General features: G+C 39.8%; 1 protein-coding gene across 3 annotated transcripts in view; it reads left to right on the top strand.

Moving 5' to 3' along the window:
* The first annotated feature begins 86 nt into the window (after nucleotides 1-86).
* The window catches only part of MPPED2 (metallophosphoesterase domain containing 2), a 172547-nt gene continuing 158257 nt past the window's right edge, over nucleotides 87-14376 (top strand). The window contains exons 1-2 of one of the 3 annotated variants that reach the window (XM_019519505.1): nucleotides 87-219; nucleotides 6070-6313. In XM_019519505.1, the coding sequence (XP_019375050.1) occupies nucleotides 6186-6313 (128 nt within the window). In that variant the 5' untranslated portion in view covers nucleotides 87-219; nucleotides 6070-6185. Of the gene's footprint in view, nucleotides 249-1589; nucleotides 1723-6069; nucleotides 6314-14376 lie in introns of those variants that run through there. The other 2 variants (XM_019519507.1, XM_019519506.1) reach the window with 2 other exon arrangements.

Below are 14376 nucleotides of genomic sequence, written 5' to 3'. Positions count from 1 at the left end.
CGCCCCCCCCCCCCGCTTGCCGGGAGCGGGGAGGGAGGGGGCGGCAGGGATTTGGCAGGCGAGGAGGCGGCAGGGGATGCATTTTGCTGCCTGTTTACTAGGAGGTCTCGGGCGCTCGGGGTTATGATGTTAGAGCACGACCGGGGGAGGGTAGGCCAGGGAGCATTGTGCTGGCTGGAGACACCGAGGAAGCGGCAGCTCCAGCGGGCGAGACGCAAAGTACAGTCGCAGCCAGCCTGAAATGTAGCGTTTGTTACCATTTTCTGCATGGGAAAAGAGGGTGGTTTTTTTTGGGGGGGGGTTGTTTTTTTTTTTTTTAGTGGGTTTTTTTCCCTCCCCCCTCCCCGCACACAAGTCGGGAAGGGGCGCTCCAAGAAAAGTAGCGATTGCAAATCGGTTCCTTTTCTGTTCCCAGCCGGAGTTTCCGTCTCGATTTCGCGTGCATTTGCAAGCGTGCTTTGAAATCCCGAGCCCCGAGGCCTCGGGCACTCGGAAACCTTATGGAAAAGGGGGATTTTTTGGCGGGGGGGAGCAAGTGGGAAATTGACAGCGACAGTCAAAGCGATCGTGGGGGGTTTCGCCCCCTTGATTAGGCAGCTCGGTTTTCTTCTCATCTCCCCCTCCAATTCATTTTCTATTTTTATTGCAAAGGGGGGAGGGAACAAAACGGAGCTTTATTTCACGGAGCGGGGAGGCGAGAGGATGTAAACTTTATGCACGCAATTTTTTTTTTCTTTTTTGCAGAAATGCTCCCCCCATGGCAATCATAAACACAAGAGCAGTTGCATCAGGAGCTCTCAGGGCGGGTTTGTGCTTCCCCAGGGTCCCTGGGGTGGGGGGTGTGTGTGTGTGTGTGTGTTGGATCTGGGTGTGTATGTGTGTGTGCGCGTGTTTGATAGGTGTGGGGGGGGCTAGTGTGTGTGTTGGATCAGGGGTTGTGTGTGTTTGATTGGGGTGTGTAGGGGAGTGTGTGTGTTGGATCTGGGTGTGTATATTATATGTGTATGAGCTGGGAGGTGTGTGACTGTTGGATCAGAATGGGGGGGAGTGTGTGTTTGATCCATGTGTGGGGTGTATGTTTGTGTTGGATCTGGGTGTGTTTTTGTGTGTGTGTGTGTGTGTGTGTTTGGTTTGAGAGGTGTTGGATCTGTGTGTGTGATCAGGGTGTGTGTGTGGGGGGAGTGTGTTTGATCTGTGTGTTTTTGATGTGTGTGTGTGGGTCTAGGTGTGTGTGTGATCATGGTGTGTATTGGGAGTGTGTGTGTGTTCTGGGAGTGTATGTGAGAGTGTGCCTGTGCGCTTGATCTCTCTGTGTGTGATATGGGTGTAAGTGTGGGGGTGTCTGTGTGTTTGATCTGTGTGTGTGTGTTTAATCTGAGTGTGTATGTGTGACTGTGGGATCTGGGGTTGTGTGTGCGGGTTTGATCTGGGTTGCAGTGCCAGCAGCTGTAGTAGAAGGGGAAGATCGGATGGGATGAATGAGGTGGGGGGAAAGGGGGATGTTTTACAAAAGCCAGGATGGTGCGGTGTCAGAGCCATTGGCCACTGATTGTGATCAATCAATCTGAGCCTGGGAAAAGAGTATGTGGGGGGGGGGAAGAGGTGGAGGGAGAGAAAGAGCGAAGAAGCACTCAACCCAGCCAGGACTCAGAGCAGCCAGCACAGGGGGTGCCCAGAGGGAGCCCAAGCCAGCAGCCGGGCATGGACTGACTGAGAGAGGAGGTAGTGTGTGCACACTGGTACCACTCAGATGTCTGTGCCTGCTCCTGAGAGCCACACAACTAACCGCTTTGGCAACTGGATGATTTAACCTGAGGGATCTGCTTGCCATGGCGTTTCAGGCATGAAATGGGGGGAGTCGATAGTGTGTGCTGTGGGGAAGGAGGGGAGAACAAGGTGGTATTTAGGACTGTTCAGTGTGGGTTGTGACTGGGGGCTCTATGGGGCACATGACTGATGTGTTGGTTGTTGGTTGTAGCCGTGTTGGTCTAAGGACATAGGCAGACAAGGTTCTTTGGGTAGATGTGATATCTTTTATTCGACCAACTAAATACTTGGGAAAATAGTTTTTTGCAAGCTTTTGGGCACAAACACCCTTCTTCAGGCATAGGGAGAGTTTGCTAACTTTTCATGCCTCTGGCTCACCACATCTGGGAAAGCTTCCTTGGGAGTGTGTAGAGAATGGGGAGGATGCCTGGTTTTGGGGGGATGGAGGGGCAAAGAATTTTAAAGGCACACTTACACATCAGACTGGATGCCATCCACCAGACTGGGTGCCAAGGCTGAACTTGGAGGTACATGAAAAGTATAGCAGGGATTTTAGCTAGTTGTTAAATAATCACCAGTATGCTGTCATAAACTAGGAGAGACCAGATAGGCATCTGATTTCCTTCTAGGTTATTGCTGAGGCCAGTGCTTGCGTTTGTATTCATTTAATGTGTTGTTTGCTCTGTCAGAGTGGGTATATAACAGATACCGAATGCCTACTTGAATAAGAAGGATTGGCACAAAACCTCTTTTTTTAACCCTTCTATCATAAAAGACTAACGAATCTGCAAAAGCCAAGTATCAGTCAAAAGGGGGAAGTGCTGATTTTTCCCGTTTAGGATCCAGATGTGTTTATGTTTGAGGGGGATATATTTTTCATACCCTTGCCATAGCCCTGGAAAGTGCTTTTGTGTGTAATTTTATTTCCGTTATATTCCAAATGGAATTTTAAATGCTGCTCAGTCTGAACTACCCCTCCACGCGTTGATCTCTTGACACTGTTCAATTTTGTTATGTTAGATGAAAAACCAAAATGGGCTGTGGGGCAAAATGTATATTATGGTCCACTGCTTTAAAAATGTTCAGTCTTGTATGTTTTATCAGTTTTAAAATTAAGCAGGTCTGTACAGTAGCGTATGTCTTTGTAACATGCTAAACCCTAAACACACTCTGAAAGATGATTATTGTTATTTCCTGAATAACCTCTGACATGTCATTAGCAAAACACAATATACTAAAATACTTTGCTTAATAGTTTTACGATCCTCTTTTTCGCTTAAAAATTATATGGTTAGAAATGGCTAAGAGTGCACACACCATGTTGCACTTGACAGCAGTGAAAAAAAATGCAACTGTTCTTTTGTGCTCATCTTTTGTATGTAATCTTAGTGAATGCTTGCTGTTAGAGGGGTGAGAAGAAGAGTAGTGATGAAAAAAAGAGCCTTTTTTCTTGGGCCTCATATAAATGTGTTTATGGAAGTTTTAAAGTGCTGTACATCTGTTTGACAATGTCTTCAAACAACTTCATATTAAAGAAGTGAATAATCAAACACCTGATAGGTGAGCTGTATTCCTATACAAAATCATTAAAGTGGGAAAATGGAATTGAAGAAGTTGGGAGCCCAGTCATCTATTTAATGTTTTTCAGGTTTTTTATTTGTTATTGTCCTTCTGTTTAACAGGAAGCTTTGTTTGACTTCTGCCTTATTTAAATATAGACAAAAGATTAAATGCTATAGGAGGCCAACTTTAGTTTTTACTTTTAAAATAACAAACTCAGCTTAAAAGTATTTTATGTCTATCCAGTGCTCTCTTGACATTTGTTTTATGCCAGTGTGCAAAAATTCTATTTTTGTAATAAATAGATTGAAAAAAGAGATACTTAAGAGAGACTTATTTTTTATATGTAATTCATTTTAATGAGCAAATGATTTTTTTTTCTGAGTTAACAGCAATATGAAATTTAATGTCCTGACCTTTGCTTCCACTAGACTAGTAAAATCACAATGGCTTAGCTTTTCTAAAGAACTAAGCAAATTTTTGTGGTTGCTTTTATGTTCTTGTTTTACACAGTGGATTTTGATTGCAAAAATAAGATTGGACATGTAATTTCCACGTTACTTCCTAATTTATGCAAACGCTGAAATTCTTGCTGTATAAAAATGCATATTTTTTCCTCATAAGCCGTGATGGCTAGCATTCTTTTTAATGACAGTCATTTTTCTAACAGGAAGATGTTTTCATTTGTATTTACTTTTCAGTGCAGTGCAATTATGCAGTTCTACGCTGCACACTCTTCATAGGCTGCATCTCAGAAGAATTACAGTACTTAGAACAGGACTGCAATTTGAAGCAGGTGTTGTGTTTTACTGTTATGCAAAATAACAGTAAAATATAATTGTGAGGGAAATTAAGGAAACAGCTGCAAACTTAGTATGGAAACCACTACATTATGATTAGTAAGCAGTTGTTACACATATCTTACATCACACTAGCAGAGTCGTAAACCTTACCTTGCTGATTTTCTCCTGCCATTTCTACTATACTTGTGAGGGCAGTTTAGTACAAAGACAATACAGTGCCTTACAGACACATACTAAGTCACAAGTGTGTCTTTCTCTCTCGATAGGAACTTTATGGTTTGGTTTAATCTCGGCTGCCTTTTACTGATACAGGAGATGGAGGAGAAAACCCAATTACTCCAATGAAGGTTGTGGAATTTCTTAACCCAAGCAACATATGGAAACCTACATAGGCCTGAAGTTGTAAAATAATAAAATAAATGGCCTATAGCAGGCCATCTGCCATTTCCAGGCCATTTTTGTAGACTTTTATGCCAAACTGGAAACAAATCTTGGTATTAAAATATATTTTGAATACAAATAGAAGATTTTAAATGTGTGATGTGACACATAACAAACATACTTCTGTTTAGAAGCTAGGAAGAGTCCAAGAATCTCACCATGAGAAAGGCATTGTATAGCTTGATGCCTAAGGCTCAGATCAGCCTCTTATCTATTTTATGCTTTCTTTCCCATCCAGTGGAGATTTACTTTTGTAACATACACAGAAATGCAAAAATCTAATCTTGTGTCTAATAATTAAGAGGACAGATCCTCAGCTGGCATAGATCTCACAATTTCTTTAAAGTCAGTGAAGCTGGAATGGTTTCCCACAGCAGAAGATGTCTCATAATTAGCACTTTCATACACCTTTGCATCATGAAAGCACTTTGCACACCTTACCTGAACAATTTCACAAAGTCCTCATGACAGAGGGTAGACTTGGCTCCTCATTTAATGAGGAGTATGTAGGAACTGGAGGTGGGATTTAGATACTATAGGAGTTCCTGGCTCAGACACCTGTTCTCACACAATAGAGCATTCCCAAACTCAGTGCTAAAACATTAAGACTGCCTTGAAGTAGGTAAAGAAAAAAATTTGAATTGGAGGTAAAGAAAAGAATTTGACAGACTGCTGTTGCTACAATTACATGACATTGGATGCACCAACAAACCTCCTAGTGCTTTAGTGATTGGCAAATTGTGAAGCTGGAGCTCAGGTATGAGAATGTGGACAGAGGGGCTCATTTTTCTTTTCTCCTATGTGTAGAATTCTCATAATAGAAATTATATAAATGCCTAGAAAGGAATATCTACTAACAGCAGCAGATAAATCCCAAGTGTTGGTTTATGTATAGAAAGCTCAGTTTTGTTGGTGGAATGTAGCACATGAGCATTTCAGTAATGTTGCTCAATTACAAGCTTTTCTTCACAAATATAAATACTTTGATCCAAAGCATTCTGAATTTACCCTTTGTTACAGCATAGTAAGATACCCTGCCTTGTATTCAACTTCCAGAAGAACTGTCAAATGGTAACTGTAAAACTATAAAACAGCACTTCAAAAGGGTTGAGTGCATTTGTGGAAAGTCATTTGGACTTCAGAAAGTTAGGCCAGTTATTAATTTTCTTAAGATGGAATTAGTACAAGGTGTTTGAAATAAAGAAGAATAGTAAATATGAAGCATTTAGGTAGGTCTTCCCATACAGATTATTTTGTACTGGTATATTCCATAAAACCTTATTTTCAACAGTTCTTACTGAAACTGTGCAAAATGAGGAAACCTTAAAGAAAAGATTCAGGAATAATTAACTTTTAGTGATTGAGTGCCATGGTAATGGGTGTATTGTATGGGTAGATACAGATTTCCAAAGGGCCAAACTGAGGTTTAGCAACAGTTTTATCCTTTTATGGGCCTGGGTCTTTAAGCAGTGTCTCTGTGTCTTTTTTTCCTTTGTAGAGGTCCACAGTGTTGATGAGGAGATCCTTGGGTTCAGAAGTTGGCTGGAACACGATGCCCTCCCCCATACTTGGCTCTGGAAAGTTGTAAGTTGCTCATGTCTATAAAGAGGAAGGATGGCTCATGGAATTCCTTCACAAGGCAAAGTTACCATAACAGTGGATGAATACAGTTCAAATCCAACCCAAGCATTTACACACTACAACATTAACCAGAGCAGGTTCCAGCCTCCACATGTACACATGTAAGTTTTTTGAATTTTGCTTTTTAAGATTATTTAAAGTGAGGACTGCTAAGTGAACACTGAGTTTTGGTTGAAAACCTGGAACGATTGTCAAAGAAAGTACTTGACAACGCCTGTGGCATAATGTAGTTTGACAAATACTGCATCTGCTCTTAATGCGAATCACTGTCCTCTTCCAGGAGCAATGGCAGAACTTTGTGAAGCTCATCAGAGTATGTGAGGTGCAGGTTCTGAAACCAAATCAAAGCATTCCTGGTTTCACTAGAACTCACCCAGGGACAGTTTCTTTAAAAATGTAAGCCTCCTTCCCCCACCCTTTACAATCAGCTGCGAAATAGGCCTAATTGGGACTAATTGTCCCCCCATCACTGAATCCTTTGTCCTTCTTGTTATGAGTGGAACGTGTGCGGCATGCTGCATTCCACTCACAACAAGGAGGACAAAAGAATCAGGGACAGCAGAACAATTAGTCCCAAGAGATACAAATACTGTGTTAAAATAACGTTCATGGCCTGAACTTAAACCAAGAAAAGCTTGGGAAATTCAGACCTATGTCTCTTTACTTCACCTTGTTAGTCCCTGGTATTGTATGTCTTGTAAGATCATTCTACAGTGTGGTACCTAGGCACAATGGGGTGCCTTAAGGACTAAGTGGTAGCTGTAACTTTGAATTTCCTTCCTATTGTTTGGTTAAGCCTGATCCTTATCAGTTATTTAAGTTTTTCTTTTCCCCCCTCTTTTTTTGTATGAATAGTCTCAAAAGTATGTTAAACTGTAAAACAAAAGGGACATCTCTTGACCTCACAGGGGCCACTGTTAAACTGAAGTTTGCGTGTTATCTGGCTGTTGCATTTGATAGGACTTTTGCATAATAAAAGTGCTAAAGCAGGATGCCGCTTTATAGCATTCTTGTTATGCAAAATTCTGCCAAGAGTTTGACAATGTAACAGTTCTGCACCTTCCTCTGGGATTTTCTATGGTAAAAATATTCATAAACTCCTAATGCATTGGTGGAGTTCCTGGGAGGAAGGGTTTTCAGGAGCAGCTATTGTAGAGTAGCAACTTTCCAGAGTTGGAAAAGTTGACCTTAATTAAATTAAGTTATTGTGGTTGCAAAGATCATATTACTCTGCTTTCAAGCCAAAACTCTCCTTACTGCTCCACAGCACAGATCTCTTATCAGCAGTGCAGATCTCTGTTTCACATGCTGCACTCCAGATTGCCTTTCTGACTCTCATCAATAGCAATAGAAGTTTTATGTACAGAATAAGCAGTCAAGAGTCATGCTGCTTTAAACGCCCCATTCCAAATCCCATTGAATCCAGCAGGAATTTGCTATTGACATCAGTAGGAATTGAATAAGGCCAGAAGACTAGAAACACTATATAACTTATATTTTTTAAAATTCAGTTGACTTGTTCTAGGAGAGTGTAGTAACAGTAAAAATGTTTGATTTTGATAGGCTCATTGGTTGTAGCCGTGTTGGTCTAAGGACATAGGCAGGCAAGGTTTTTTGGATAGATGTGGTATCTTTTATTAGACCAACTAAAATATTTTATTTCTAATAGAAGATATCACATCTACCCAAAGAACCTTACCTGCCTATGATCTTGATAATATTTTTGTGCCTCTATAAACCAAAATAGTTTGGCGCAAGTTTTAAAGGAAAGTTTCATTGAAGTTTTATTGAATTAGTGAAAAAGCCTAACTGAAAATGAAAAAGGAAAGTGATTATTTGCAACACAATGAAAGAAAGTTGTAGTGGCATTGCTTTTATGTCAACAGTTTAAAAGAAGGGTGTAACTAAATGAGTAAGAAGATGGAGTGGTGTGCAGAGGAAATGACTTTTCAACCGAAAATTAGAAGAACTGGATGGGAGTATGGTAAATTATAAGACATACAGAGGGAGAAAGGCTGAGTTTTAGCAGTAGGTCTGGATAGCAGATGACAAACTTTAGCGAACTGATAGAAGAAGAAAAGGCAGGATTTGGGAAAAGTGTAGAAGGGAGTTGGGGGCACCATGGCATCAAGTCTGGTTGATCAGAATAAGGGAGTCAGCTCTGGGGCTGGAGGAAAGAGAGAAGGGCTTCTGAGGAGGATGATCATTTGCCTTCTCGGGGTGTTTACAACAGAGCCTGCATGCATAAATGAGAAAGAAGACATCACCAGACCAAGACCTTGAGAAGAAAATAGGGAAAGGAATGTTAACAAAGACACGCTGCTTTTATTACATTGCTGCATGTTCTGTATTGCCACAGAATCAGTATTTATGCAGTACTTTCTTGTTTGTGCTTAATGCCTCTTTCTCCCCCCTCCTCTAAAATGGCAAGTTACAAAGCAGACAGTGATAACATGATATTAGTCAGTTAGCGAACAAAACGGTATACTTGAGGGGTAAGTGTTGTGTAGCACAGGTAACTTGTGCTAAGGGCCTAGTATGTTGCTTTGTTTTGTGCAGCATATTGCGCAGGTAGAACACAATTTGAGGACTGAGTTATCAGGGAAGATCCCTAGTTTTTTTTCTCAAAGAATTTTCATTATGAGGTGGCCATAAGGCATCTTTGTGGGGGTTTTTGTCTTTGTGAGTGGAGGTAAGGGCTTATGAGTCAGATAAAAAGAGGCTGCTTAATACAGTTTATTCTGGAATGACTGATCTACATGCATTCTTGTATATGCCACATGCATTCTCACAATGGTATAACATTGTAAATCAGTGGAACTTCAGCGTGGAACTGCAGCGGAAATGTTATTAGATTCATGCCTATTGTTTTATGTGAGACCCTCTTTCCCCTTTTCCATTTGATGTCTCTTTTTAGGACAGAGATACATAGCGTAATTAGCACAGAAAAGAGACAATTTCTCTTGTGTTCTAATCCTGGTTCCTACCCTGACACTTTCTGTACAATGAGTGAATCAATTTAAAAGGGCCTATCAGGAAAAAAGTCTTTTATTAAAAGCCCATTTGCTTACTCTAGGTACTAATAGCGGTTTCAGTTTTTTTACAAATGTAATGGAGATTTTCCCCAATTATATTATTTTTCTTTTCCTACTTCCCTTCCTTGGACAAGGTGAAAAAAGGCCAGTTTTGCTTTTTGCACTGTCTTGATTCTGCTTTGTGAGCATAATGATGGCATGCTTCGTTTGGAGAGACCTTGTGACAAAAAATCCTGTTTTCATTAATATTAAAAAAATTACAATATTTCTACGAGATTTTTGAAACGCATCTGTTTTACATTTTCAGGCTTAGTTATCAGATAGCAATCTGCTTATGAGAGAGGAACAAAACTGGCATTTATGCCCTTTTTGCTTAATAATATCTAAAGAAGATATGAGTGTCTTTCCTCAAAAGATTTTTACTCGTTTTTATATTAGAAATTTCAAGAATATGATTTCTTTTTTCCTCCTGAGTCTGCTGAAGGTCTCTTGGAGGATTCGACGAAATAGGATAAGATCTTTCACATTTTTTATTGGAGGAATTGAATCTTTAACAATGAGAACTTTTTCCAACTGCTTGCAGACAATTGGTTAAATTGGACTTAAAACAAAAATAATTACAAACAAGAGAGTTATGAACAATCTGAATAGCAATCTCAATTGAATTTCACTTCTTAGGTAACAATTTCAACCTAGCAGTTCTCCAATTATCCCTAGTCTAAATCAGGAAAAAGAACATGAAAGAAAATTGGTAATACAATAAACAAGAAGGTAGAAAACAACTTTAAAAATAAACAGATTATCAGGACTTTTAAATGAATTGAGTACATGTATCATTTATTCAGAATAGGAGCTCTTTGGCACAGACCTTTTTTCGCCTGTATGCTTATATAGCACCCATCTTAATGGGGTTCTAATTGTGACTAAAACTGTATGGGTAATATTATTGATATAATAATATAGGGGGAAAGACTTTTTTCTTTTAAGCATTTTTTAGTTTCCTATTTTAGCGTATACAAAATATTATTCAGTTGAGATGGTTAAAACTGGTTCACAAAAAGAGGCTTTTCCAAGTATAAGTAATGTTTTACATGTTATCAAAATGAAACAATTATTTTGTTTTCATTTGAATTGAAACAAATATTTCAGCTTTCTGAGTTTTCACCCCATACTCTTTTTCCAGAGGAAAAGAGAGGAAAACTGGGCAAAAAAGAAACCTGAAGCAAGCAGGAGACCAAACTAAAGAGCATTATATATGTAGTTTTTAATAAAAGGGTATTTTTCTTTTTGTTTTCATACCAAATAAATAAAAATCACGTACTTCCAGGGATCCTGGGGGGCAGGGGGGATTCTAAAAGCATTCTTTAGTATTTTTCATGAAAAATATTTAACTATTTTGTGACCAGTCCCCTTGTGTACTCCACAAGAGCATTTGTATGGCTTTTTTAGCTGTAAACCCCCACTCCTTCACACTGCTCCATTTAGATGGATGTTCATGACTTCAGTGAGACTCTGCCCTGGTGTCAGCATCTGACTGTGCAAAATGGTTTGTTGGGGTGCTTTTAATATATACTTTGAAGATGAATAGTGTAAACATTAATATTATCATATTAAATATATACTTTAAGGATGTTTTATCACTGGTTGGAATAAGGAAAGTGGAGATTTCAGTAGAGAAGCAATGGGACACACTGAGGGGCTATATTATATGATTACATTATGCTGTTGTATCTCCCTTTGAGCACGTCTACACAAGATGCTTCTGTGTAGTCATTACTGCGCATTTATTTAGTACTTGAATTAGCAAGTAGTTACCAGTTACCACAGTAGTGCTGGTAAGTGTCTTTTAGGCGATGCTACTGTGTTAGATAGTACTAGACTGTAACGTATTAGTACTATCAGTTAGGGGTGTGCGAAATGGGCCACATTCAATTTGTATATGGATTTGGCCAGAATTGAGGACAGTGATTCAATTAATTAATTGTTTCAGATCACTGTCCCTGATTTGATTTGGCCGAATCTGAATCTGACGATTTGATGCTGATTGGGAGAATCAGTGATTTGGCCACAGACACAGCTTTAAATGTTTTTTTCTACATGCCTCTAGGTACCAGGCATCTCGTGAATGCTGCGATGCTGGAGTGGATGGAGCGTCCCACAGGAGTGTGGGGTGGGGGCCCCTATGTGCTTGGTGGCAAACCTGGAAGTGGACCGGAAGTACTTCTGGTCCGTTTCTGGGTCTACCAGGGAGCGCGCGGGAGGCCGTGCCCCCCCGGCTTAGCGATCAGCCGTGGGGGGACCCCAGACGCGCCCCCAGACCCAGGAGGCACCAGTTACTGAGATGTGGGGGGGCGGGGCTCCCCTGTGCACTCCCCGGAGGACCTGGAAGTGGACCAGAAGAAATTCTGGTCCACTTCCGGGTCTTCTGCTGAGCACGCTGGGGAGCCCCCTGCGCTCTTGTGGGACGCTCCATCCACCCCAGCATTGCAGTATTCACGAGCCGCCTGGTACCTAGAGGTGTATAGAAAAAACATTTAAAGCTGTGTCTATGTCTGAATCTCCAAATCTTTGTGAATCTTTCTGACTCAATTTGGAGGGTTCCAATTCAGATTTGGGGATTAAAGGGTTTTCTGATTCTATTCGGATTTGGAGATTTGGGCACCGAATCAGACGAAATCTCTGCCAATCAGAACTTCGCACAGCTTTACTGTCTGTGCTGACTCACCACTGCAAAGTATTTTTCAGCTAGTGTCTTGCGTAGACGATGCCTGTGTGGAAACCCTTATTTCAGAATAGAATATGTTAGCATAACTACCAGAATATAAGGATAATTATGCCGAAAAAAATTCAGTATGAAGTTTTATAGTAATGTAACTTACGTGGGGAAGACATATGTGATATATTTTTCTTCCTGTATTGGTCCTATTCTGTACTCACTCAGTCTTTAAAACACCCATGGAAGTCAGTATGAGTTCCACTTATATTCTTATGATCAAGGTTTTAGTTTCTAATTAAGGGTGATATTATTTATTTATAGTTTATAGTACTTAGGGTCTGAAGGGACCTAAACAGATCATCAGGTCCGACCCCCTGTCCCAGGCAGGAATGGGTGCTGGGATCATATCACCCCAGCCAAATATCTGTCCAGCCTCCACTTGAAGACCCCCAAGGTAGGAGAGAGCACCACTTCACTTGGGAGCCAATTCCAGAGCCTGGCAGCCCTAACTGTAAAGTAATGCCTCCTGATGTCCAGCCTGAACCTTCTCTCTAACAATTTGTTTTCTTGACATTTTGTTTTATCAGGACATTCTGAGGTCACAATAGTGTATGATTGTGTGGGTGAAGGAAACTGAATATATAATTTAGGTTGTTAAAATCCTAACAGTTGAGTTTTGTTTCTCCTCAGGTATTTTGTATGACTGTAGGCTGACAGATCACTTAAGGGATTCTAGCATCTTAAAAAGTTATAATTTTTTTTAAACCAGCATTTCCTTTCCCTGTGTTACTAGTAACACCTTTATTGATAACATCTAAAAGTTCAGTTTACTTCCTAGTGCATCCTCTTTTAGAAGAAATAAAGCAAGCAGACTGAACAAACAAACACCATGGCTCAGACTGAGCAAGGTCCTAAACCTGCAAACATGTATATGGTGAAACATATGTATGCAAGATCAGGGTCTTGCTCTGGATAGTAACAACAGAATAGACACTTCTATTTTAATCCGTGTATTGTTCTGGTTCTTAGGCTGCAGGACAATGGGAGCTGAGTGGCGAATGTGGTATTTATTGTTTAAAAAAATGTTTCATTGAATTTTTTTAAAGATGATGGGAATATTTCTAATAGTCATAATTTTTTAAAAATAGTTATTTTACAAAATGTAAATTTGACATCATATTTGACTGGCCTGTGTCCCTTCAGCTTTCCATTGTGCCTAAAATTCTTCATCTGTTAAATAAGAATAATAATACTTACTTATTTGACAAAGACAGTCATTTAATTCTTTGTATTAATATCACTTAAAAATTCTTAAGTAGAAAGTGTTGTGAAAGTGAAAGTAATATCTGATCACTGGTTTTGGATTACCAAAATTTAAATTTAGGCTCCAGTGATGTAAATACTTTTGTCTAAGTGTTCAAGTTTAAAAATCTGAATGAAGTAATTGGAAGTAATTGGAACTATAAGTATGTAACATTAAACCTGACTATAAGTGTTTAGAGGATTGGGGCCTATAAATTAAATTTTGGCCACAGTGAAGTCAATGGAGCTTGAGTGGGGCCAGGATTACATCTTTTCTGTCACATTTTATAATATGTGGTCATATTGTTGCTTTTTTACTGAAAAGTGTTTAATATCTCTTCAATTTGTAAGACATTTAACTTCATTTTTATCATTACAGCTTTATCAATACACCCTACATTAGGATGACCTTTTCCATTATTTAATTCTATTAATTTTACTCATTCATCGGAAAAGTTTCTCATTCATTGGAAAAATTTAACGCAGAGGGTTAATTTGACCTTGAACCATTCACTAACCCTTCTATACTTCAGGGTTGTCATCTATAAAACAGAGCATATAAGACTGACCTACCTTTTTAGAAGTGTTTTGATGTCCTTGAAAGAAAGAAGCCATAAAAGTGCTAGTATTATTGATGTAAATATAGGAGATATATTTGAGGGCTTGATTCTGTTTCCATGTACTCCAGGGACAAACTCTGTGATTTGTAGCATTAGCAGGAGTGGGCCATAAGAGAAAATTATATCACTGTTAAAAATTACCATATAAATACCAGTGACCTAACTGGGTATTGGATCAGATCCTAGTCCTGGGCCAAATTATCATGTGTGGGATCATTTGTGGAAATTCAGGGTCAGATTAAGCTTTCCTGTGGTAAACCCTTTGGGAGGGGGGATAAGAGGGAGGAAATCCCTGTGCATCTATTTCTGATTTACATTAGGTTCCCTTTGTATTGTACCCACAGTGTAAAGAGACCTGTAGGTTGGGGGTAAATTTATCCTCAGACCCTCTCTATCCCACTGTTATCCACTGTGCTCTCAGACTGGCACGAAGGGACCTTACTGTGAATGACAACAAGATGCTGTGAATCTTCCTGATATTCCCTCTGCAT

Source organism: Gavialis gangeticus, unplaced genomic scaffold (assembly GCF_001723915.1).
Source record: "Gavialis gangeticus isolate Ggan-Ray unplaced genomic scaffold, GavGan_comp1, whole genome shotgun sequence".
NCBI lineage: Eukaryota > Metazoa > Chordata > Crocodylia > Gavialidae > Gavialis > Gavialis gangeticus.
The sequence above is the reverse complement of the archived record's forward strand: the minus strand, read 5'-3'. Positions and strand labels throughout refer to the sequence as shown.